Raw genomic sequence first — 26,711 nt, forward strand, 5'->3', positions numbered from 1 at the left:
GTACAAATGCATTAATAAGTTGTATTCAAATGACCTAGATGATGAAACTTATATAGATGGATCAACAATGTTTATATGAGAAGAGGAAGATAAATTAGATGAAACTGTCGTTGAAGTGGCTACGAAAGGTTTCTCATTAAATGAGCTTTCAACTTTTATCATAAAAATGGATGATGCTTCTGATTTCATTATGGGTGCTGATCCTAACTGTTTGATCTCTTATGCTGCAGAAGAATGTTAATAGTGTCTTGGACAGAAAAACTAACAAACAAAAGTATCCCAGAAGAACTGAATATTCACACAAGACTGACAAACATAATTGAGAAGAGAATTGTGCAATATTTTGGACACATATGCAGAAGGGAAGGCAACTACCTGGAAAAAATAATCATCCACTGTAAACTGTGTGGAAAAGGAAAAAGAGGCCCCCTCCTCCAACAGATGGATTGATCAAATATCAAGAATATTTGATCAATTGAACTGGACTTAAACTAGAACAAGCAATAAGAGAAACACAGGGGAGAAAGAAATGGCGAAGCAGCATCAGAAAGGTTACGAGTCCTCAGACATGAGGAGATCCAAGAGAGAGAGAGCTTATCCAAACATTGAATGAAGCATTAAAGTTTGGTAAACAATGCAAAATGTTATTTGATGTTAAAAAGATATGCATACAGAGGGAGAGAGAGATAATGAAGAAAAAACTTATGCAATGCAAATTAAATTGAGTAAATACAAGTTTTTCAAATAAAAACTTCTGTTTGGTTACAATAAAAATATTTACTGTTTTTTGCTTTGTTTTAAGCCTTTTTAATTTTTCTGTGTGCATTAATTAGTGTTTTTGGTGAGTAAACAGGTTGTGTAATTATAATTTTTTGCCAGTACTGTAATTGTTTGGAAAGCATTACACTGTAACACATTATAAAAATTGTTTAAACAGTGCAGTTTACTTAGCATGGAACTGCTCTATACAGGATATTACTGGGCTTTGAAAAATAATTAAAAATGTAAAATTCTTTTGCAGTTGTCACGGCAGAGCGGATGGCAGGGGCAGCCATGTATGAGTTGGTACGAGTTGGACATGCTGCATTGGTTGGAGAAATCATTCGGTTGGAGGGAGATTTAGCAACAATTCAAGTTTATGAAGATACTTGTATCCTTTGAATGTTAAATACTACTCTTGATAACATAGATCAAGATGCAGTCATCCATTTCAGTAAAATTATGGAGATTACGACTGTGTTAGGAATAATTACATTAATTTCCTGATGTTTCAAATTTCGTATTAAGGACTTCATCTGGAGTACACACACACAAAGACAAGTTATATTATATTTCAAACAGTATGCCAAAATGAAAATGATTTGATCAACTGTTGTTCTACTGGCCTGACCTCTAGTGAAAAATAAATAAAACATCAAAGGTATATTCTATTTATAACATCATCAGAGAACAAATTCATATAGATAGTTTAATACAGCAAAAAGTGATGGCCTGATCCATAATTTAACATGAATGTTGTTTTATTACAGTTAAGATCCTGATTACTTAGTCATGATTATTATTATAATTAACTTCTAGACCAAAAGGTTATGTGGATAGAATATGTGCCAACCATATTCTTAGGATTTTTAGACCACCATTATTGTTAAGATTAGGATGGTTGATAAGAATTTCACAGGCCTCCTTAAATTTATGCTCATACCACGTTTTGGTGTGATGTAAACAACAGGTGCCTTTCCAGTGAATTCTATGTGGAGTATTGTGGAGTATTCAGGGCATGATCAGAAAAGATAGATTTACCATAGTTGTTAACTTTACTGAAATGAATGCTGATCACTGTGTTACACTAAGGAAAAGATTCAGTCGATTTATACAAATAGTTTCTGTGAAATAATTATTTTCCTGACCTCCATGGTATCACAAAACTCATCATGGGAAGTCAACACAAAGTATATCATACCACTTCTTAAAATCATCACCCTCTCAGACAGTATATTTCATGCTTCTACCACTCTCCATATAAAAAACTTACTTCTTACCCTTTTGCTCACCACCTCCTTTTGAAACTTCCAGGGATGGCCACTTGTCCTTGCTCCTTTCCCCTCGTTCTATATGAAAAATTTCCTCAGTGTTAATACAATAATTAACCTCTCAATAGTTTAAATGTCTTGATCATATTCCCCTTTACCTTCTATTCACCAAACTCTGCAGTCGGCATGTCTTCCGTCTATTCTCATTATCAATGTTATACAGTCCTGGTATAATTTTTGTTATCCATCTCTGCACCTTCTCCAAGGTTACTTCATTCCCTTCGAATCTGAGCACAAAAATCCAGATGTGGTCCGATCAAAGCTTCATACAATGGGACCGGCACACTTTTATCTCTCGTGGTCAGTGTTCTCCTCAACATTGTTGCATTTCTCTGAGATAACCTTTGCAGTATTTCGTCAGAACTTCAAATCTCTATCTTTGATTCATTAAGGTTGTTACTGTTTGGTTCTATATGTGTTAAGTTATTAATTCAAATCTCTATCGCCAATCATCAAAAGATCCCCTGCTTCTTTCACTTATTTCAGTATATCCACCGAGTATGAAGCATACATCTGTGAATCCCAAATTTTGAAACCTTTAGAACAACATTTAGTTGCATTAAAATGACATCCTCATTCATTTACCCACCCTTCCAGCTTATTTAAATCCTCTTGAAGAGCCAAAACATCAGCACTATTACTAATAGCCCTCCAAGCTTCACATCATTTGCAAACAATTGAACATCTCCCTGTAGTCCTGTGGCAATATCATTAACCACCTACTGGCCAGGATTTATACATGTCCAACAAAACCTGGATGTGATTCATACTACCTGTGGAAAGAACATGAATAAGAAGTGCAATTTGGCAATCATGTCCATTAGAAGGCATGATAATCCTTCATGCCGAGAAAACACTTAATTAGATAGCAAATGGCAATCTAAAATTCCAACTTAGATTGCCATTTGCTCGGCAATCTTAGTTGGAATCTTAGTTATATTAGACTAAATATTTACAAGTTATATTTGTTTTTTCTACTTCTTTTATCATATAATTATAGTTTTTAATGCTAGTGCAAAATAAGAGATCCTTTCATACTTTCTTCACTTAAATATTGTATCATTTTGGAAGACCAATGTTATCGATTTTATTCCTAATTATCTTAGTTGCCAATACATTTTATTCTCCCAGAACTTGAGTCAAGATTATTATTTTTGTCAAACAATTCTTTTATAAATTAATTAAAATTTGAATCGTTAAACAAAAATACAGCCCTCATCTGTTCCAAATTAAGTTTTCTTTTGTTTTTCTTTTTTTTATTATTCATAATCTTAGTTCACAGATTGTGTGAAGGTTCACACTTTTACGGTTTTGCTTTATAGAGAACTATACATAAATCTTGAATCATATTACATAATGAATAATCTTTATAACGTAATATGTGGTTCTTTACATTTTCTTGGATTCTCCAAAATGCTCATTACAAATTGAAATAGACTCTGTTTTGTACATATTTTTTGCTATTTTATATATTATGTGGCAGTTTTAAAGTAGCATACTTTCCATATAGTTTGTCATTCAAAACGTGTATAGGTGCATGTATCAAAAGTGAAATTTCATTTCCAAATTTTTCATAATAGAATTAAAATTGTATTTCTCCTTTCATAGCTGACCCCTCCCCCTCCCCAAACTATCACATGCACAAAACTGCTTGGTAACATAATTGCACTTTTTGTTTGAATTTATTTTTCCATAGTAATTGTAACAGATAGCTTTTAATTTTCCAATACTGAAATTAAATTATGATTATTATAAGTAAGCAAATTTCATATATTTTCTCATTTATATTATTTCCTGATTATAATAAACCAGAAGGGGTGCTTAAGGGTCAAAGCTGTATAACTGAGAGGAGACCTCCACATAGCCTTTAAAGAAATGCGGAGAACCGACCAGGGCTTCTGACCTAATATCCAATCCTCACCTTCTCGTGGTGCACCATGTTAGATATCTACCTGGATACTGAACGAACGACGATGGGCTGGCAATTTGGGATTTAGCCGAACAAATTGTATTCTTATTAGTTAAACCAAAATAAAAAATGATGGTACAACATGACAAAATTTCATGCCGGCTGGTGTGCCGCCCTGTTAAACAAGGCCCCTGTTGTTTTCACCACAAAACCAGGGCAAACAGCGAAAAGTCAGCTACTGGAACAAATCTGAAAACACACCCCAACTCAACATCACCAGAGTTAAAGATTGGTACTATCAACAAAAGAAGCCTGAATGGCAAAGAAATGGAGCTAGCTGAGGAATTAGATAAGTACCAGATCGACATAAAAGGGGTGACTGAAACAAAAAATACAAAACCTGGTGATATCTTTCTGGGCAATAAATACAAAATGTTATATTCAAGCAATGACAATCAAGGAAAAGAAGCAGTAGCTATTGTATTCAACACACAATACGAAGCTAATCTTCTTGAATGGCAGGCAGTCTCAAGTAGAGTGATGTGGACAAATATGAGAATGGGGAACTGGACAAAGAGACTTATTTGTGCCTATGGCCCTACAGAAGGTTCTACTAAGGTAAAAGTGAAAGAATTTTTTGATGCTTTAGAAAAAGTAACTGACACAATGAAAAAGTAAAAGTTGGTCCTTGTTGGGGATCTAAATAGCAGAGTAGGAAATGATTGTGAGATATACAAAAATATTTTGGGAAAATTTGGAGAAAAGAGCAAAGCTAATAATAATGCAAATACCTGTTGGATTTCTGCTCAGGACATGGACTGGATTTATTACTAACACCATGTTCCAACATAAAAACGTGCACAAATTCACATGGAGAGAAGAGGAAAGGAATAAGAAAAGTCTCATTGACCATGTTATTGTTGATAGTGCAGTTTTCTCCCTGGTGCAAGACACCAGAGTGTACAGAGGATTTGAAATTGGAAGCGATCACTAATCACTATTTAGTCTTGAGCAGGATAAAATTGAATTTCATATTGAAAAGAATAACATGTAAGAAAGTTTTAAAGCGAATAAAAGTTGAGCAGTCTCAGATGTGAACTGTAGACTAAAATACACAAAGATTATTGAAAAAAAAATTTAAAGAGTTTGAGAACAGGAACCAAACCCTGGAGATTCAGTGGCAAGCCTTGTACAAAACCCTTATTGATTCAGCCAGAGAGGCATATGGTGAGGTTGTCTGCAAAGATAGAAAAATCTGGACTCCATGGTGGACACAGGAAGTTAAAGAGGCAGTGAAGGAGAAGAAGAAATCATATCAAAAGTTCCTGGCAGATAAATCAGCTTTTGCTGTTAGAGAATACAGAGACAAATGTAAGAAAGTGAAACACTATGTAAAACTAGCTAAACAAAAGTCATGAAAGGACTTTGGCAAGAACATAGAAAATAAATATCAAGAAGATGGTAAGATATTCTGGAGGTTGTTGAAGCTTAGAAATGGAGGAAAGAGTGCTGTAAAAGGAGTTAGAGATGATAAAGGTGACATGAAAACAGATATTCTTGAAGTATGGAGTAATTACTTCGAAAAATTGCTAAATGAAACAAGCAGTGATAGCACAGTGGTAAAAAACACTCAATAGGCATACAGTCAGGAATACATATCCATACTTGAAGTGGATAAAACCATCAAAGGCTTGAAATGTGGAAAGGCAGCAGGAGTAGATGATATTCGACCAGAAATGCTGAAGTATGGTGATATAAAAGTCTTACAGTGGCTGCACTTTATAGTTCAGAAAGCCTGGACAGAGGGACTAATTCCCGATGATTGAAGTAGAGCTCTAATAGTACCCATATATAAAAAGGGAAATAAAACTGAATGTGAGAATTACAGAGGTATTTCCCTACTCAGTGTTCCTGGCAAGATCTATGCAAGTATACTTGAGAAATGGTTAAGAAAAATTGTGAAAGAAAAGCTTAGTAAAGAACAAGCTGGATTCAGTCCAAATAGAGGCTGTCAGGATCAGATCTTCATTTTACGACAAATAGTCGAGAAAGCATGGGAATATAACAAAGATCTGTATTTAAGTTTTGTCGATCTGGAAAAGGCATATGACAAGGTTCCAAGAGAGAAGCTATTCAATATGCTACAGTTATATGGTGTCAATGGGGCATTATATCAAGCAATACTTAGTCTTTATTTGAGTTGTAAGTCAGCAGTTAGAATTGAAGGAAGTACAGGGAGATGGTATAATGTTAAATCTGGTGTGAGACAAGGATGTACATTATCCCCTCTGTTATTCATTATCTGTATGGATCACATTATGAAGGAAAGTAGTATTAAACATGATATCAATATTGGAGATGTTAATGTTAGCTCTTTGCTTTATGCAGACGATGTTATACTTCTAAATAAATCCACTACAAGTTTGCAAGATTCCATGACTAAATTGAATAACTGCTGTAATAGATATGGTATGAAGGTCAGCAATAAAAAGACAAAGACAATGAAAATAGGCAGAATCATTGAAAATGTCAACTGTGTTGTGAATGGACAACCTGTGGAACAAGTAAAACATTTCAGCTACTTAGGCACGATGTTTACTGAAGATGGTAAATTAAATATGGAAATCGACACCGGAGTCATCAAAGCTGGTATAGTAGGAAGTCAATTGAATAAATTCATATGGAATAAGAGAGAAATTAGTCGCAACACTAAATTAGCTGTATACAAGACAGTGCTCAAACCAATTTTAACTTATGGATCTGAGAGCTTAGTCAGAAGTAAAACACTTGACCAAAGACTAGAGACCGCAGATATGAGAGTCCTGAGAAAGATTAGAGGCATGAACAGATGGGATCAATGGCAATATCATATTATAAATGAGGATATTAGGAAAAAACTTGACATTGTCGGCATCCAGGAATGCATTAGCAGAGCTAATCTCAGGTGGTATGGTCACTTAAACAGAATGGGCGAGGAAAGATTAGCAAAACAAGTGTTCTCTGCCAGGTTGGCAGGAAAATGACCCAGAGTAAGATCAAGATATAGGTGGAGTGATATGGTATAATGTCCTTAGACGATAGAAATATAAGATCTGATAATGATAATATTGGAGTCTTGACAAGTAATAGACTGATTTGGAGGAAAATTGTAGATAGGAAGTTAGTAATGGTGTAAATTTTTCATGTAGTACTATCGTATCCTGTACACCCCTTGAGGTTTCATGTCAGGAATTTGATGATGATGAATAAATCAGAAAATGATGTGATGTTGGATAATTGGGGAAACTAATATTTAAAAAACAGTGTCATCCTATAAACGCAATCATACAACAACAACCATTGGTTCAAAGCTCATAGGTGTCTGTTGCCATCTTGATGTGATTCCTCCATTGCATTCTATTTTGTGCAAGATGACTTTGTGTACAGAGTTTCCTTATCATTTGACAATGTCATCACCCCGTTCTCTGTTTGGTCTTCCTCTTTTGTTCTTTCCTTCAATCATCCCAAAGAGTAGCATTTTTAATTTCTTCTCATTATTTATTCTACCTATAGGCCAAATAGATGCAGTTTCTTTTTGATTATTTTCTGAATCAGTTTTCTTTTGGTTGTATTTGTCTATATATTTCCTTATTGTTCACTTTCTGGATCAGCTTATTCTCAAGATCTTTCTATAGCATTTCCTCATGAATGCTAATATTCTCTTTTCAGATTCTCTCAGGAGTACCCAGTCATCCATAGAGCATGAAGATACAGGTTTCCACAGTATGCAATTTAGTGTGTATCTTTATAGCTTGGCTCTTCCATATTTTGTCCATGGCTTTTAAGATAGCTGTTGCTCTGTCTATTCTAATTTTTACCTTTTCTTTGGGTCTAAGTCATGTGGCATCCAAGATATGTGAAGTGTTCCACATTTTCCAGTTGAAATCCTTCTATGATAACTTTGTTCAATAACTTCTGTTGCCTGAATATCATTGTTTTATATAAGTAAAGTGGATATTAGATCAACATTATTTAAAGCTGAATGTAGAAACCATGAAAGTTTCATAAAAATAAGTTGACCAGAGAGCTTACTGGAATACATTCACGAGTTGCTGTAGCACAGACTACTTTGAAAATATCGCTTCTCAAGCATCTATGTATTCACTTTCTATTAGTCTATTTTGATAAGGTTTCACTGGCCTGAAAGCTGTTTTGAACTGGTATCTCTTCAGAGACCAGACAGAAACCTCAAGAGAGCAAAAACTCTTGTTCAGTACTAAGGAACTTGAAATGTCAAAGAGGTTATTTTTTATAAGCTTGGGCAGTGTTTATATTTTCTAAGTAGTCCATGCTAAGGCAACTTGTGAATGATGGTGAGTATATTCCTGTAAGCTCTTTGATCAACTTGTTTTTATGAAACTTTCATAGTTTCTACATTCGGCTTTGAAATAATGTTGATCTAATATCCACTTATATAATTTTGCATTGCCAAACTGAAGCCTTTGGCTCTTTGTTTTAGTAAATCATTGTTTTAGTTTTTTCAAAATTGACATTTAGCCCATATCTTTTTCCTTCTGCGTATAGTGTTTGCAGTGTCCGTTCCAGCCTTGCTGCATCTTCTTCAATTAGGACTGTATCATTTGCAAAGCAGAGATAGTTTATCCTCATGCCATTTATTGAAATGCCTATACCTCCTTTAATCTTTTCTAATGTTCTTCCTAGATGTGTGATGCAGATGATTGGTTATGTTGGGTCCCCTTGTCTTGTGCCTTGAACAGTGGCAAACCAATCTCTAGTCACACCTGCTATCCTGACTATTGCTTCTGCTTGGCTCTTTATATCTTTCAACAGGCGGATCAATTTATTGTCCACGCCATAGGATTCCAAGACTGCCCGTGTTATATTTTGTTCAATATTATCAGACTTTTTTGGAAGTCCATGAAACAGCAGTATATCTTTTTGTTCTTTCTTTGAGCTTTCTCTGCTATTAGTTTAGACTAAAGCAGAGAAATTAGTCTAGAACCTGCCTGCACAACTTGATTGTCTTTGAGGGCCCAACCCAACTTGAACCACGTGACCAAGGGCCAGATCACTTCGGACCTTGAATCTTAGACTAGTCCACTGCAGCTAAACTTAAGTAAATTTGTTAGTAGGTCTACAATAAATACTAATTAATATGCATATTTAAATTATTTAGAGAGTTACAATTAAATTATAATCAAAATTATTTACAAACAGATATAGCTGCAAAATTTCTCAATAAAAACCACTTAAACATAAACACAAAGTTTACTAATAATTTCACTGAGAATATCACACTTATTCTCAATGAAATATCAGTGACTGAATGTCACATTGTGACATTCAGAATGTCACAATGTGACACATTGCATTTCTTTGTTGCCACTATTTTATCAAAGTTTGATGTTATGTTTGAAGTGACCATTCTTAATATGGCCTCTAAATTGATATCACTTAAAGATGAATGCTGTTTGGTTTTGTTCAAGTTAATGACCGAAAATGTTTGCTCACAAATATATGTGCTCCCAAACATGCACAATACCTGGTAGGCAGTATCCAACAAACTTTTAAATTTATCCTGATCCAGAATAGAATAAAACTCTTGTAAAGTACTCTCCCTATGCTTGACCCGATAGTTTTCAGAACACTGGAGATGAATAACTTCCATCTGGAGGTCGACAAGTAGATTTCCTGCTTCGACAGAAAATGTATCCTCAATCATTTTTATGTGGACTTCGTCTTCATTACTCAATGGCATTCTTTTCTGAAACTCCTCAGTTAGAAGTGATATGTGCTTCTTATATTTTCCACCCACCATTGAATGATGTTCTGATGGAATATTCTGTCGACAAGTTAAGAAATGTGACATATCCCCCTTAGCAAGTTGATTTTCAAACAAACTTAATTTCATTTTGAATGCCTTTATAAGAGACATTAACTGAAAAACAAACTTATTTTTTTCTTGAAGTTGTAAGTTAAGGTCATTCAAGTGACCCGAAATGTCACACAAGAAAAATAAATCTTGATTCCATTCTTCATCCATTATTTCTGGGAATTTTTCCATATCTTCTTGTGATTCCAAAAATTCAACTAGTTCATTTTTTAGAGCGACGAAGCGTGACAAAACTTTACTGTGGCTCGACCAACGTACATCAGTGTGGTATGGTAGATCCCCATACTCAGCATCATTTTCTTTTAGAAACGCCTGAAACATTCTGTGTTTCAAACCCCGAGCTCGAATATAGTTGACCAAAGCAAATACTACTTTAATCACATGATCAAACTGCAAAACCTTTGAACATAACACCTGCTGATGAATTAGGGAGTGAAATTTTGTCAATGGTTTACTTGCATACTGTTCAATAAATGTTACAGCACCAACATTTTATCCACACATAGATGGGGCACCATCAGTGCAAACTGCTACTAAATTCTTGAAATTTAAGGGATTCGTAAGAAAAGGATGATATGGAAGGAATGCTGTTTGCATATGGATGATGTCCGTTATGAATGTTATAAGCACTAGGCTAGAATAGTCACAACTGTTGTGTGGAAAGCAAAGTCTGATTATGAAAAGAAACTGGCTCTGCATGCTAAAGACAACCCACAAGAATTCTATCGATATGCTGCAAGTACAAGAAAGAATGAATATGAAAGAATAACTCTTCTAAATCTAGATGGTGTAAGGGTTACAGATGCCGAAGAGGTTGTTCAGTTAATGAGTGTTATAAACATCTTTACATTTTCTGCGATCTCCTTTCCTGTTGTTCTTCCTTTCATTGAATACAAACCAGCAAGTTCCTTTGTCACATCAAAATTCTTATTAACGCCTCTTACATATATTAAAAGCTGTGTAGTATCTTTCACATCAGTACTTTTATCCATAGCAAGCAAATAATAGATAAATTCACTAGCCGATTTTTGCAGATTCTCTTTAAGATCCTTGGCAATATCAGCCACCCTGTGCTGAACAGTTAACGGGACAAACGGATATTTTCAAAATTATTTTTATCAGGACACAATTCAGAAATGGTAATCATCAGACACTTCTTTATCAACTCTCCCTCAGTAAATGATTTGCCAGCACAGACTATTTCTTGTGATATTTTTATGCTTACCTTTGTTGCAACTTAATTTGCAGATGTCACTTTTTTAAAGGCTTGTTGCTCACTTCTAAGGACTTTCGGTAACTTTGCTGCTTTTATTTGCTTTTCACTTGTGTCCAACTTGCCAAGGTTAGGATGTTTCGATTCAAAATGACGTCTCAGATTGTACTGTTTGGGCACAGCGATAGGCAAACAATGCACACTATTTTGTCCTTTAACAATGTAAAAAAAATTTGTTTGTCCACTCATTGTTAAATGCTCGATGTTCCAAATCTATTTTATGATTTTTACTTAAGCTCATTGTGTCGAGATTGACAATATTAATTACAAAAAACTAATGATGAAAAACTCACAATAATGCAAGTTATGATAACAGTTATGTAATGTATTGCTCCAGCTACAACCAACCACTACACTGCCAAAGTCAGTCAAGGCACGGCCAACTTTGTGTAATACAATTCGCTCTCGTTCGTAGACATCAAGTTGTTATCACAGAGATGTAACTTTGAATTTCCCTGCAGCGACACTAGCACTAACAAAACCTCGAAGCGATTGTAATAATTTGTTATTAAATACGGCAGTGGGAATAACTCCAAATGCAATTTATTGTCAAGTTGAAAGAAACATGATTGTGACATTAATCGCATGAACGTAAACATGCAGAGGCTTAGTAAAAATTTAATTCAATGCTAGGAAAAAATCGTCTAATTTCATATTCTCCCATATGATTAAATAATTTCAATCAGGCAGATGGGCCAAAATAAATAGCATTGTGGGACATATCTGGCCTGTGGGCCGTATGTTGTGCAGGCCTGGTCTAGACTAAATTAGTCTAGACTGCTATTAGACAAGGCCGACCTGGGCCCCCTAAACCCTTCCCCAAAAATGTTTCTATTTTCAGCCCCTCTTTTATCTCTTTCCCACCCTACAAAAAAAAAACACTCTGCTCACTCTTAAAAATAATATATATATATATATATATTATATAAAAAAACCTTTTTTTTTTTTTCAAATTAATTCTCCCACATTATATAAAACCCCCACTTCCCTTTTAACACCATAACAGCAGCAGAAGTATGCACATCACAGAAAGAAGACAGGCAACAACATCCAAGAAAAGGTATGTGCAATTTTGCTTCTATCATGCTACATATATTTGTCCCTAAAATACATCTGCAATACTCTAAGAATTCTTGAGTAAAAAGCCAATGACATTAAAAAAAAAAGGGGCACTCCTAAATGAAAGCAGGCAATACTGTAAAAATAATAGTTTTTAAGAGGAGTAACATGGGAGTTTTCCCAGAAACCTATAAATGTTAGGATTTACAGGGTGTTCGGGATAAATTTGACATATTTATAATTAATTATATTTTTCCGTAAGTTACATGTATTAACACACACTTCTCTTCATTTAAAAGTTTGGACCCTTCTTCATTCATATACAAGATGTCAGAAAGGATGGATAGCTGGAACCCACCTGAATCATGGAAGAGAATAACTTGTATCATGATGATTCGTGCCCGCCATCAAAATAAGGATATTACGACTGCTGCCCAATGCTCCCTGAATACAGTAAAAACAATCAAGCATGAACTAGAGACTTGCAATGGTGACTACGAGGATGTAGCAAGAAGAAAGATCCCTAGCAGACGATCTGATTGCGTTCGTACAGCAGAATTCCTCGCAAATCTGCAGGAACAGGTGTTGAAGAACCCTGGCATTGGAATTCGGGCTTTGTTCGTGGAGTTGCTAACTGTAGTCAAGCCCTGGATAACAAGGGTAGCCAATGGTAGGCCGTATGTATGGCAGCAGGATTCGGCCCCTTGCCACACCTCTGGGAAAAGTCAAAAATGGTTGTCTGAAAATTTCTACGACTTCACCAGTCCAAATGTTTGGCCTCCAAACTCTCCAGACCTTAACCCCATGGATTATTTTGTATGCGGCGCAGTTGAAAAAGACACCAATCGCACTTCCAGTAATACAAAAGCCCAGTTAATGGATAAAATTAAAACAGTTTTTGCGGCCCTTCCCAGGGAGACTGTAGCATCAGCTTGTTCGAGGTTCCGAAGCAGAATTGAAGCTGTGATCGATGCTAATGGTGGTTATTTTGAGTAAATCTTGTTGATAGTATTGTAATCAACTCTGCCTGTAATGTTTTTTTGTCAATTCATTAAATTTAATAGATACAAAGAAGATTTTCTTTTTCCTTACGAAACTGTCAAATTTATCCCGAACACCCTGTATAGTATTTGGCTATAGTTCTTATGCAGTTTCTAATTTCTTAATTGGTCTGAGAAACTATGAGCATATCAGGGACAGTCCTTTCATTGGTAAGTAACACAATATTGTATATTTTATATCTGATATTTCTTGCATTTTTCTATTGTTATAATCATCAGATTTTTGCTTAAAATTGTAACACAGCTGGGGTAACTGTTGGTGATCCTGTGTTAAGGACAGGTAAACCACTTTCTGTAGAATTGGGTCCTGGAATTATGGGAAGTATCTTTGATGGCATTCAGCGGCCTTTGAAGGATATTAATGAATTAACACAAAGTATCTATATACCTAAAGGTGTAAATGTTCCTGCTTTGAGTCGAGATGCTTCATGGGAATTTTTACCTATTAATGTTAAGGTTTGTATATAAGATAATTTTATTTTCTTTCCCGTGATAATTTCTAATTTCTTTTTCATATACTTGTGTAGTCCGAAATGTTCTCAGCCTCAATCATAAATGGCAACACTATCGGCAAGATTTTTTCTTTTTTCTAAGTTGGTACATCTGTCATAAGCATCCATGTGAAATTGCAAGTCATTCTATCAAGTAGTTTTTTTTTATACAGCTGTTGGAAGCCAAAGTGTTGCTTGTATCCCTTAAAATGATTAAATTGAGTATCGTGCGGTTATAAAATTCTTTGTAAAAGAAGGTTTAACGGCAAAAGAAATTGATTTGAATTCCTTTTGGCACTCTTCTCCTTCATTTTCAACAATTAAGAAAATGGGCTGCCGAGTTTAAAATGGCTGTACCAGCCTTGAAGATGATCTACGGGAAGGACTTCCAAAAAGTGTAACAACACCAGAGATCATTAATCGGTGAACAATGTGGTATTGGATGACCGACGACTCAAATTGCGTGTAATTGCTGAGACTGTAGGCATTTCAAAAGAACATGTAGGATACATTTTGCATGAAGAATTGCAAATGAAAAAGCTTTGTGCAAGATGGGTGCCATGCAGATCAAAAATGCACTCGCATGAAAATCTCTGAACAGTGATTTTGTGCGTCGATTTATTACTGTGAATGAGACTTGGATTCACCAGTACACAACAGAATCCAAACAGCAGTCAAAACAGTGGACAGAAGCTGGTTGTTCAGTGCCAAAGAATACAAGGTCATGGCATCGGTGTTTTGGGATGCTAAAGGCGTTTTGTTTATTAATTATCTTGAAAGGGTAAAACAATACCTGGGGAATATTATTCCGATCTTTTAACCAGATGATACGAAAAAATTCGTGAGAAAAGACCTGGTTTGCAGAAGGAAAAAAAATCATCTTTCATCAGGACAATGCACCTGCCCACAAAAGTGTTTTGGCAATGGGAAATTTAAGGGATCTGCACTATGAATTGTTGGAACATCCACCCTATTCCCCAAATTTACTCCCTCTGACTTCTATCTCTTCCCAAAACTAAAACACTTCCTTGCTGGTCAGCGTTTTTCTTCGAATCAAGAGGCGATTGCAGCTGTAGAGGGGTATTTTGCAGATCTTACTGAGAACCACTACAGGGAATAAATGTATTAGTCTTAAGGAAGATTATGTTGAAAAATAAAAATAATTTTGAAATTATAAATTTGTTTTTTCATTGTTAGGCCAAGAATTTTTCAGACCACCCATGTATATATGTATGTGTGTGGAGAAATCGTTTAATTTCTTATTTTCATTTTAAAAAATAAAAGTATGTTATCAGACATTATTATTATTATTATTACCACGGGCTACTCCAGGAGTCCTTAGACTCATCGAGGGAGGCCCTAAACATCATGTTCACACAGCTGTTCAACATTCTCACAGTATCTATCATACCTTGCCTTGAACTCGCTCACTGTCATAGCACCCACAACAGACTCTGGCAGCTTATTCCACTCATTTACCACTCTAAAAGTAAAGAACCCAGCTCTAACACCCCTGCTAACCACGCTCTTGCCCAGCTTCCATGTGTGTCCCCTAGTTCTCCCACCACCAGTCCTGATCTCAAAAATATCATCTGAATTAATCCTATAGAATCCTTTTAGCAATTTGAATGTCTCAATAATATCTCCCCTTTTCCGCCTATCAACTAGTTTCTGCAACCCACAAATCTTCAACCTGTTCTCATATGGTTCATTCCATAGACCTGTTATCATCTTAGTCACTCGCCTCTGGATCCTCTCAACCTCCTCTCCATCAAGAAGGAACCGAGGTGACCAAATCTGGGCACAGTAGTCGAGATGAGGTCTTATCAGGGCTCGGTACAGAGGTACAATAACTTGTTTTTCTCTGCTCGTCAAGGTATTTTTCAACAACCAAGTGAGTTGATGAGCTGATTTAGCTACTTTCGCAATGTGTCCCCTAAACTTCATCTCCCTATCCACCAACACTCCCAAGTCCCTGGCCTCATCAATCTCTTGGAGTACAGTTGCACCAATGTGGTATACTGCTGCTAATCTTTTCACTCCGAAATGCATAACCTTACATTTTGTCACATTAAATTGACATCCATTCTCCTTAGTCCAGAACTCCAATCTATCTAAGTCATCTTGCAAGACTTTGACATCTTCTGCATTCACTATCGCCCTACCCAACTTTGCATCATCAGCGAACAAATGAACTGTCCCACTTAGACCCTTCCCTATATCGTTAATGAACAGATTAAACAGCAGTGGTCCAAGAACAGAACCCTGTGGCACACCACTAGTCACAGGCCGTTTTTTGGACTCTACTCCTGAATAAACTACTCTTTGATATCTCTCCATCAACCACCCAGCTATCCATCTCACCAACCCTATATCCATTCCCATATGTTGTAGTTTACGGATTAGAATTCAATGTGGTATCCTGTCAAACGCCTTTGCCAGGTCCAGCAGTATCACTGTAAACCCATTTCCCTTATCCAGTTCAGCCGTCACCTTGTTATAAAACTTGAGCAAGTTACTGAGGCATGATCTACCCTTCACAAAGCCATGCTGTCCTCTGTACAGTATCTCATTTTCATCAATCCATTCCTGTATTTTTCCCTTGACTACTTTCTCCAAGACCTTGACAACGACTCCTGATATGCTGATCGGTCGGTAATTTGCAACCATAGTCTTGGATCCTCCTTTATGCAGTGAAACTATTTTCCCCTCTTTCCATGCCTTCAGGACTAAGCCAGAGCTGAAACTCAGATTAAACAACATGGTCAAGGGCACAGATAATTCATTAGCCGCTTCATGCAAGACCCGTGCCGGTATACCATCCAATCCCACAGATGTATTCACATTAAGGTTCTGTAATAGACTATTCACCTCCACTTCATTCATCACAATTCCCATATAAATTAGTGGTTCCTTCATTTTTTCAACGTCACCACCTGGATGATATACTTTTGCAAAGTGCGCGCTCAGTAACTCCACTATATCGACTGGTTCAGTGAACTCTTTACCATCGTCATTCCTTAAAATCATTTTGCCATGTACAGTTTTTTTCTTGCTTGCAGCATATTGAAAGAACTGTTTGGGATTCTCTTTTGCTTGCATAGCTAGTTTCCTTTCATAATCGGCTTTTGCTGTTTTTACCACACTCGTTACCCTTCTGGCCTGTACTTTATACCGTTCGTGTGTCTGCAGGTCACCCCTTTCTTTAAATTCCCTCCATAGTTGTTTCTTTTTTTGCAGCTCAAGCTTACTGGTGTTATTCATCCATTTAACCCCTCCTTGTTTCACTATTCGGACCTTAGGTATACAATCAGCCATAACCTCCTGTAAATGCTCTTTGATCACTTCCCATGCTCTATCGACGTCCAGCCCTTGCAGTTGTACATGCCATGGCACTGATCCAAGCAATCTCCTAAGCTTGTCATACTTGCCAGCACGGTAATTCCACATATACCCTGTCTTAATCACAAATTTCACACCTTTAGCCACCTCCCAGGTCAAGACCTTATGATCACTCTCACCAATAGGTGGCAACATGGTCATATTCATTACAGTCAAATTCTCAGATACTATTACCAGGTCAAGCACTCTCACACCCCTAGTATTTTCCATTACATGCTGTTTCAGATAGTTATCCCTTAATAATTGAATAAAATCCATTTCCTTCCTTACATGTGTCCTCTCCTCCTTCCAATCAATATTACCATAGTTGAAATCCCCCATAATAATTACCCTCCTTCCACTCATTTCATCAATTTGTTTATACATACCATCTCCACCATCTATTCCATCACCTGGTCTATAGCAGCACCCAACTGTATATTTTATTCTGCCAGTATCAATCTCACACCAAATAGCCTCAAATGAGCTCCTTTCACTATCCTGCAATACTTCAATTCTCCTTGGCTGCAGTTCATCAGCTATCATCAATAACACTCCTCCCCCAATTTTATTCTCTCTGTCCCTCCTAAACATACTATAACCTACACATTCTATCCCATTAACTATATCATCTTCCGTCAGCCATGTTTCACTAATGCCAATAACCTGTGGCCAGGAAGAGCCAATCAAGGCCAAAAATTCTTCCTTCTTGTTCCTAATACTCCTGGCATTAGTATACATGAATTGCAGTGTTCCCTTTGTCCCACCCCTATCTTGATGCGTTATTCTAAATATCCCATTCCCATTTTTTGTCCTTATTGCTGGCTCAGGTACATTATATACATTTTTACACTCAACTGTCTCACTGATGTCTGGATATCCACTTCCCCCCCTCCTTGGTAGTTCTAGTTTCCCTGGTTCTGCACATCCATTTTCACTTCATTCAGCAACACTTTTTCCAGTCTCCGCACACCAAGTCCATTCAAATGCAGGCCATCCATCTTGTATAAGTCCTTTCGCCCATCAAACTCATTCCACACGTCCACAAATTCCACACCACACCGTCCGCATAACCTGCGCATAATATTCATATGTTCATAATGTTCATAAAGGATGTGTATGTATTATGAAAACTTCATTTTTCATAATACATGCATATCAATTAATCAGATTCAGTTACTTTTACTTTCCTTTAATTTTTTGGAAATATAAAATTGAATACTTAATTTTTGTCTCAAGTTTTTCACATTCTTAAATGCTAATTTAAATCGCACTTTAGGTTGGCAGTCATATTACTGGAGGTGACATTTATGGCATTGTGCATGAAAACACTCTGATTAACCACAAAGTCATGTTACCTCCAAGAGCCAGAGGAAAGGTTGTTTATATTGCAGAGCCTGGAAACTATGATGTTACAGTATGTATTATATTTTTCTAATTTGATATAATTAAATCTGCTTGTGGAAAGAAATTTAATTTTAAGTTGCTTGAAAGAAGCGTATTTAAGTGAAGAAAAAGCTAATAAATAAATATTTAAATGATGTAATAATTTATAAATATATATTTAAATAAAGTTAATGGTAGAACATCTACCATTAAAAGATTAGTAGCTCATCCTCATAACTTTAACTCTTCCATTTAGTGTTTTTCTATTTAGGTTTCTAAGTTATATGAAATCCAAATAAACAGAGTAGAATGGATTATTTCAATTTAAGTCAACATATGATTTTCTTGACATTACAATAATATGTCAGGAAAATTGCACGTTTCAAGAAGAATTACTCTAATATACTGTTAGTTCAGAAGAAATTAATTATAAGTAAAAATGCACGTAAAAAGAGAGAGAGAGAAAACAGTAATGTTGATATTTAAATACAGTTTATGGAGCACTGCTTCACAGCCTCATCAAGTTTCCATTAAGAGATGGTCATTATTATTATATGGGTATCTCCATGGAGTCAGAAGACTCATCGCAGGAGACCCAAGCTATCAAAACAATATCTATCATACCTCTTCTTGAACTCATTTACAGACGAAGCACTCACAACTGAGTCAAGCAATGCATTCCATTCATTAACCACTCTCCAAGCAAAAAATCTAGTTCTCACACCCCTGTTAACCACACTTTTCCTTAAACTTTTCCACACTTTTCTTTTCCTTAGTTGTGCATAATTTTTTCATTTGGTTCCAAAATAAATTATATTTGAGAAATTCTTGTTTGTAAGCGAACTTTACATACACTTTATAAGCAAACAGAGTGCATGCGAAATGTTTTCACAAATAGGCTTCTTGTATATAGAGGTTGTTGACTTCATATTGTTTGCATTATTATCCCATAATGCCTTTCTTTTATGGGAAACGCTACTACCCAGGCCAATTTTGATCTTTGTTGAGGTCTCATCACTGGGTCTCATTCTCATCAGACTCAAGAAGATATCAAGGTTGAATTAATGTATGTCATATTCTCCAAATTTCCATATATAAGTAGTAAAAAGGTCCTTATTATTAAAATACTCTGGATCAGAGGTAGTTGTAGAAAGTTTGTTTATTTGGGTACAAAATAAATTATATTTAGAAAGAAAATTATATTATTAAAAAAAACTGTATAAAGAAATTATACAACCAAATAAATTCTGGTACTAAAGTTTATATGTTGTCTCTTCATAAATACTTCTTAACGACATTACCACATATTTCTGAATATTAATTACAATAACGTTAATTAATGTTAAAGATTGAGAAAGTGTTTAGATATGGAGAATGTCACAGTACTATGGCAGATTCCAGAAATAGTCTCTCAAATTTATATCTGCTTCTGTATTGAAGGAAGATTCTCCCCTCATTGGGAGAATCTTCTTTCAATTGGGAGAGCTGTTCTTTGGACAACTGTTCAAAGTATTTTAGTCTGTAGGAGCAGTCACCTAGCACCCAGCTGATCTAGATGATAGAGAGGATCTTTTGGTGAAGTAGATAAGGATAGCTAATTTTTGGCATGTGTTATTTTTTATTTTATTTCTTAATTTGGGGGAGGGGATGTTGGCATTTTTTTAGTCAATTTCCCTTCACAAAATCAGCAGAACTCTCTGCTCTGGCTATCTCCTAACTCCCCTACCTCTACACAAATAATCCATTGCCATCCCTTACATCTGATGTGATGCACATAAAAAAATGGCACATATCTTGAAACCCAACATACAAACCTTACCAAAAATTGGCTGCCCTTTTCTACTCACAAAAAAGATCCTCTCTATCAAGATCATCCTAGTGCCTACAGTATCCCTTGCTCCTGCAAACTAACATATGAGGTGGGTCTGGAAAGTTCTGATAAACACCTGGAACAAAAATCATATTTGAAGCAACTGATATAACTACAAGGATACAAGAATACCCTAAATACAAGGATATAGGAACATAAGTTACTTTCATTAACTCTGCTACTAGTATGTTCTTTTTTGTGGCTATATCAGTGTTGCTTAATATTATTTTTGTCTAGGTATTTATCAGAACATTTCAGATCCCTCCCTCCCTCATAAACTTTACACAAACTGGAAAAACAGTTAATATCTAAAAGAACAAACTCTTCTTTTAGATATGTTCTGTGTTGCCAGACATGCCATGGATTCAGATCACCAAATCCAGTGGAAATATTCTGTATAAAAGCAAGGTATTTCCATCTGCCACACCACTACAACATTCTCCAAATTGAAACAGTTTGGAGAATGCCCAGGAGACCATCATTTTTAGACACCTTCAGTAAGAGCACACCCAGAGAAGGTGCCAGTTAGGATTGCAGGAACCTGCCTTTTTATACTCAGTCTGTGTTTACCTTGCTGCTGCTTGATGTGTCTGCAAGCACATGCTTAGTGTATTTCTTTGTGCCCCAGTTATTACACTAATATTTCACCTTATTGAAATATCGGTGTAATAATTTAGTAATTAAATAAATGTTTATTATCCTTAGACATGTTTACTTCTTTACACATAAAGTGTGATGAACAGCATGTAAGTATCCATACTTGATTAGTGTTTAGTGTTCTTTTACACATGTTTTTATTTATGCATGTGCATGCATACTCCTAGAATTATTGATGTGAAATATCAGCAGTTTAATAAATTATATTTATTTTGTTTGTGTGGTGTTGAGTTGTGTTCAGTTCTTTGGAAATTATTCATTTTGATGATGTAATATCCTCTGCTTGCTTTGTATTTAAACTACACTCATATTTTAAACACTGGAGAAATCTTCCTTTTCACTTTATTAATAATGGAAAGAAAGAGAAATTTTTATTAAAAAAATAAATACCAAATGCTCTCAAAGAACTGCCCCTTCCAATTTGCAGTACAGAAAGATTATTATTGTGCAGGAACCTCCATAAAGTCCAAAGACTCATCACAGGAGATGCATACCTCTCCTTGAACTCAACTGACTGACAGAGAACTCGCAACACACTCTGGCAATTCATTCTGTTTATTCACCTTTCTCCATGCAAAAATATAGTCCTTACATCCTTGCTAACCACACGTTTACTCAATTTCCAGTGATACCACTTGTTCTTCTCCACTAACCAAGTGCAGAAATTTCTTCTGCATCAACCTATAAAACAATTTAATAAGTTAAATGTTTCTTTCATATCAATCCATTCAGTCATTAGGGAGCTCATAGAATTACATTACTTAGTTATTGATGAACACATTAACAAGCAGAAATAAGCAACTGATCTTTTCTCTTTATAAGGTCTTGATAAGCCCACATCTGGATGTGCTCAGGTCTTGATTGCCTGAGTTTCTTAAAGATGAAAAAGTAGTGGAGTGGAATCAGAGGTGAGTGGCATGTAGAATGACTTCTGCAACCTCACTCTATCACTATAGAAGATATTCTACATACCACTCACATCTGATTCATCTACACTACTTATAAAGAGAAAAGATCAGTTGCCTATTTCTGCTTGTTAATGTGTTCATCAATTACCAAGTAGTTCTATGAGCTACCTTGGCCACCTTGCAGTGTGTCCTCTGAACTTTTACTTCCTATCCACCAATACTCAAATTTCTAGCATTATCAGTTTTCTGGACTACAGTTCCAGTAGTGTGGTAGTATAAAGCTTGTAATTTGTTTATCCCATGCACATAACTTTGCCCTTCTCCACATTAAACTGACACCTTCATGTAGGTACACCTGAGGCAACTCATGGTAAAGGTGGACCAAGCTGTCATCACTCTTTGTCTCTATCTCCCATAATGCAAAACACATCTCCTTGCAGACATGTATAATGCTATGCATTAAGAGAAGGACCACCACCCAGTCCGGTTTCGACCTTTATTGAGGTGTCGTCAGAGGGAGCCAGACCCAGAAGTGGCGATACTAAAGCAGAAGCAATGGGGAGATCATATTTACTTATAAGAGTTGCCAAAAGGTGTACCACCTTATTATTAAATTACTCTGGATTTAGAGAAAGATGTTGGAAGTTTATTTTCCACTTGGTTAGACTAAGTGGAAAAACTATAATAAATTTAGTTTAATCCTTTATCCAAGTGTAAGCAAACAAAGTTTGCACCTGAAGTATCTTTAGGACTGAGGCAACTCGTGGTAAAGGTGGACCAAGCTTACATCATTCCTTGTCGATATTAGGCATATCTGCAAGGAGATATGTTTTGCCTTATGGGAGATACTGAGATAGGAGTGATGTTAGCTTGCTCCACCTTAGCAACGAGTTGCCCGGTGTTGTACCACCTTACCCCAGTCCTGAAGATACTTTCAGGCGCAAACTTTGTTTGCTCACACTTGGATAAAGGATTAAACTAAATTTATTATAGTCTAACCAAGTGAAATATAAACTTTCAACATCCACCTTTGCAATGAGTTTCCCAGTGTTGTACCACCTCACCCCAGTCCTGAAGATACTTTCAGGTGCAAATTTTGTTTGCTCACACTTGGATAAAGGATTAAACTAAATTTATTATGAGACAAGGAGTGATGAGAGCTTGGTCCACCTTTACCAAGAGTTGCCTCAGTCCTGAAGATACTTCAGGTGAAAACTTTGTTTGCTTACACTTGAATAAAGGATTAAGATAAATTTATTATAGTCTAAGTGGAAAATAAATTTCCCAAAACTGACACCCATTATCTTTTGCCCTGTTTAAATCATTTTGCAAATACTCTTCGTTGCCTTGATTAACTATTAAACTTCCCAATTTTTCATCATCAGCAAATTAACTGATAATGTGAAACATTTGAATATTTCCCTTCAAATCATTTCCTATATCATTGGTTATCATTTATGAAATTAATTCAGGGACGATTGAGTGCTGACTCAGAAACATAAGCTTGGAAATGCAGTTAATGTATTTTTATGAAAATATTTTGATTTTCAAATGTAAAATGTAATTTCAATAGCTTATTATTGTATATGTCTTCATATTTTTAGCACATTCTTATGGGAAGCCTGGTTTTCTTCAGCATTGTTTATATATTTCCAAGGAATAATGATGTAGATATTTTTCAGAAATGTCCATTTATTTGAAAAATTTTTGTTTCTTATAGCAAAATGAATTAAGTTTTAAAGATATATCCAGTTAAGAAAAGCTTTCTCTATGCACTTTTGAGTGAGAATGTTTATTTCTTATTTTTCCTATATTGTACCTACTTTGTTTGTATTTAGTGTGTCAGTTAAATTCCAGTCAGCCAGAATAAAATTATTCTAATTTTGAATTGTTTTCCCCCTAAAAATGACCAGATTGAAACTAAGAAATGGTTTGACATATTTTAGCAGATCATAAATATTAAGGTTAAATCCATCCAGCAGGAGTGAGTATTCAAGGTTATTTTGAACTGAAAACACGAAAAAATGACTATACTGTTAAGTTACAGTTTGGAGTTATTTTCGACTTTTAACACAAAAATGCTCTGAATCAGAGTGCATCATGCTTATTTAAGCAATTTTCGTTAGTTAATTGTTTACCATAACACTTTAAACAGAACACAGCAATATTAGTATGCATGAATTTAATGTTGTAACGTGCATTAATTCTGGTAGATGAACATCTGGCATTTTTTTATTAATTTGCATATTAATAGGTTGTGCATTTCACGTTCTGTACCTAAAGATGTTAGAACATTCAGAAATATAAGATTTTTATTTTTTTGCTTAGGATGTTATTCTTGAAACAGAATTTGATGGTGAGAAATCTCAGTTCACGATGCTGCAAGTGTGGCCCGTACGTCAGATGAGACCCGTTACTGAGAAACTGGCAGCCAATCACCCATTGTTGACAGGTCAAAGGGTTTTGGATGCTTTATTTCCGTAAGTAACATTTTATTTAATCCTGGTATTCTAATTTGAAATAAATCTTGAAGTTAAATACAATATGTGATCATATCTTTGAACAATAATAGTACTGTTGTTATATATATATATTTTATAATGCGACTCCCACCCACAAAAGGTTGCAAATTGTTTTTGGTTAAGGAGTTTATTTTTTCAAATAATTTTATTTTTTAATGTTTCATTTATTTTCTTACATAATCCAGATCTCTCTCTCTCTCTTCCCCCTCAATATATAGCCAAACATAGAACTTTATCTTCAATAAAAAAAAAAATAAAAAAAAAATCAGCAGTCTAAACATTGGACAATGAAATTCATCATCATCAAATTCTTGACATGTACCCTCAAGGGGTGTACAGGATATGGTAGTACTACATGAAAAATTTACATCATTACTAACTTCCTATCTACAATTTTCCTCCAAATCAGTCTGTTACTTGTTAAGACTCCAACGTTATCAGGTCTTATATTTCTATCATTAAAGGCACTTTGTACCGTATCAATCCACCTATATCTTGGTCTTCCTCCGGGTCGTTTCCCTGCCAACCTGGCAGAGAACACTTATTTTGATAATCTTTCCTCCCCATTCTGTTTAAGTGACCATACCACCTGAGATTAGTTCTGCTAACACTTTCCTGGATGCTGACAATGTCAAGTTCATTCCTAATATCCTCGTTTTCAATATGATATTGCCATTGATGCCATCTGTTCATGCCTCTAATCATTCTCAGGACTCTCATATCAGCGATCTCTAGTCTTTGGTCAAGTGTTTTACTTCTGACCCAGTTATCAGATCCATAAGTTAAAACTGGTTTGAACACTGTCTTGTATACAGCTAATTTAGTGTTCCAACTCATTTCTCTCTTATTCCATATGAATTTATTCAATTGACTTCCTACCATACCAGCTTTGATGACTCTGTTGTCTATTTCCATATTTAATTTACCATCTTCAGTAAAAATTATGCTCAAGTAGCTGAAATGTTTTACTTGTTCCACAGGTTCCCTGTTCACAACACAGTTGACATTTTTAACAATTCTACCTATTTTCATTGTCTTCGTTCTTTTTAATGCTGACCTTCATACCACATATATTACAACAGTTATTCAATTTAGTGAGGGAATCTTGCAAACTTGTAGCGGATTTATTTAGAAGTGTAATTTATTCAATTGACTTCCTACCATACTAGCTTTGTTGATTCTGTTGTCTATTTCCATATTTAATTTACATAAAGCAAAGAGTTGACATTAACATCTCCAAATCTGATATCAGGCCTTCCTTCATAATGTGATCCATATAGATAATGAATAACAGAGGGGATAATGTACATCCTTGTCTTCCATCAGATTTAACATTAAACCATCTTCCTCTACTTCCTTCAATTCTAACTGCTGACTTACAACTCAAATAAAGACTAAGTATTGCTTGATATAATGCCCCATTGACACCATATAACTGTAGCGTATTGAATAGCTTCTCTCTTGGCACCTTGTCATATGCCTTTTCCAAATCGACAAAACTTAACTACAGATTTTTGTTATATTCCCATGCTTTCTCGACTATTTGTCATAAAATGAAGATCTGATCCTGACAGCCTTTATTTGGCCTAAATCCAGCTTGTTCTTCACCAAGCTTTTCTTTCACAATTCTTCTCAACCGTTTTTCAAGTATACTTGCATAGATCTTGCCAGGAACACTCAGTAGGGAAATACCTCTGTAATTCTCACATTGTTTTATTTCCCTTTTTATATATAGGTACTATTAGAGCTCTACTCCAATCATCGGGAATTCATCCCTCTGTCGAGGCTTTCTGAACTATGCAGTGTAGACACTGTAAGACTTTTATACCACCATACTTTAGCATTTCTGGTCGAATATCAACTACTCCTGCTGCTTTTCCACATTTCAAGCCTTTGATGGCTTTTTCTACTTCAAGTATGGATATGTATTCCTGACTGTATGCCAGTTGCATGTTTTTTACCACTGTGCTATCACTGCTTGTTTCGTTTAGCAATTTTTCGATGCAATTACTCCATACTTCAAGGATATCTTTTTCTCTCGTTTTCATGTCACCTTTGACATCTCTAACTCCTTTTACAGCACTCTTTCCTTCATTTCTAAGCTTCTTCAACCACCTCCAGAATATCTCTTGATATTTATTTTCTATGTTCTTGCCAAAGTCCTCCCATGACTTTTGTTTAGCTAGTTTTACACAGTGTTTCGCTTTCTTA

General features: G+C 35.5%; 1 protein-coding gene across 2 annotated transcripts in view; it reads left to right on the forward strand.

Moving 5' to 3' along the window:
- LOC150094024 (V-type proton ATPase catalytic subunit A) overlaps positions 1 to 26,711 on the forward strand; it is a 218,379-nt gene that overhangs the window by 41,359 nt on the left and 150,309 nt on the right. For both annotated transcript variants that reach the window (XM_090413195.1, XM_090413197.1), the window contains exons 3-6: positions 1,022 to 1,150; positions 13,530 to 13,741; positions 18,437 to 18,574; positions 24,307 to 24,458. In XM_090413195.1, the coding sequence (XP_090269321.1) occupies positions 1,022 to 1,150; positions 13,530 to 13,741; positions 18,437 to 18,574; positions 24,307 to 24,458 (631 nt within the window). The remainder of the gene's footprint in view (positions 1 to 1,021; positions 1,151 to 13,529; positions 13,742 to 18,436; positions 18,575 to 24,306; positions 24,459 to 26,711) is intronic.

Source organism: Typopeltis vanoorti, chromosome 23 (assembly GCF_054136105.1).
Source record: "Typopeltis vanoorti isolate ZY-2024b chromosome 23, IOZ_Tvanoo_1.0, whole genome shotgun sequence".
Taxonomy (NCBI): Eukaryota; Metazoa; Arthropoda; class Arachnida; order Uropygi; family Thelyphonidae; genus Typopeltis; species Typopeltis vanoorti.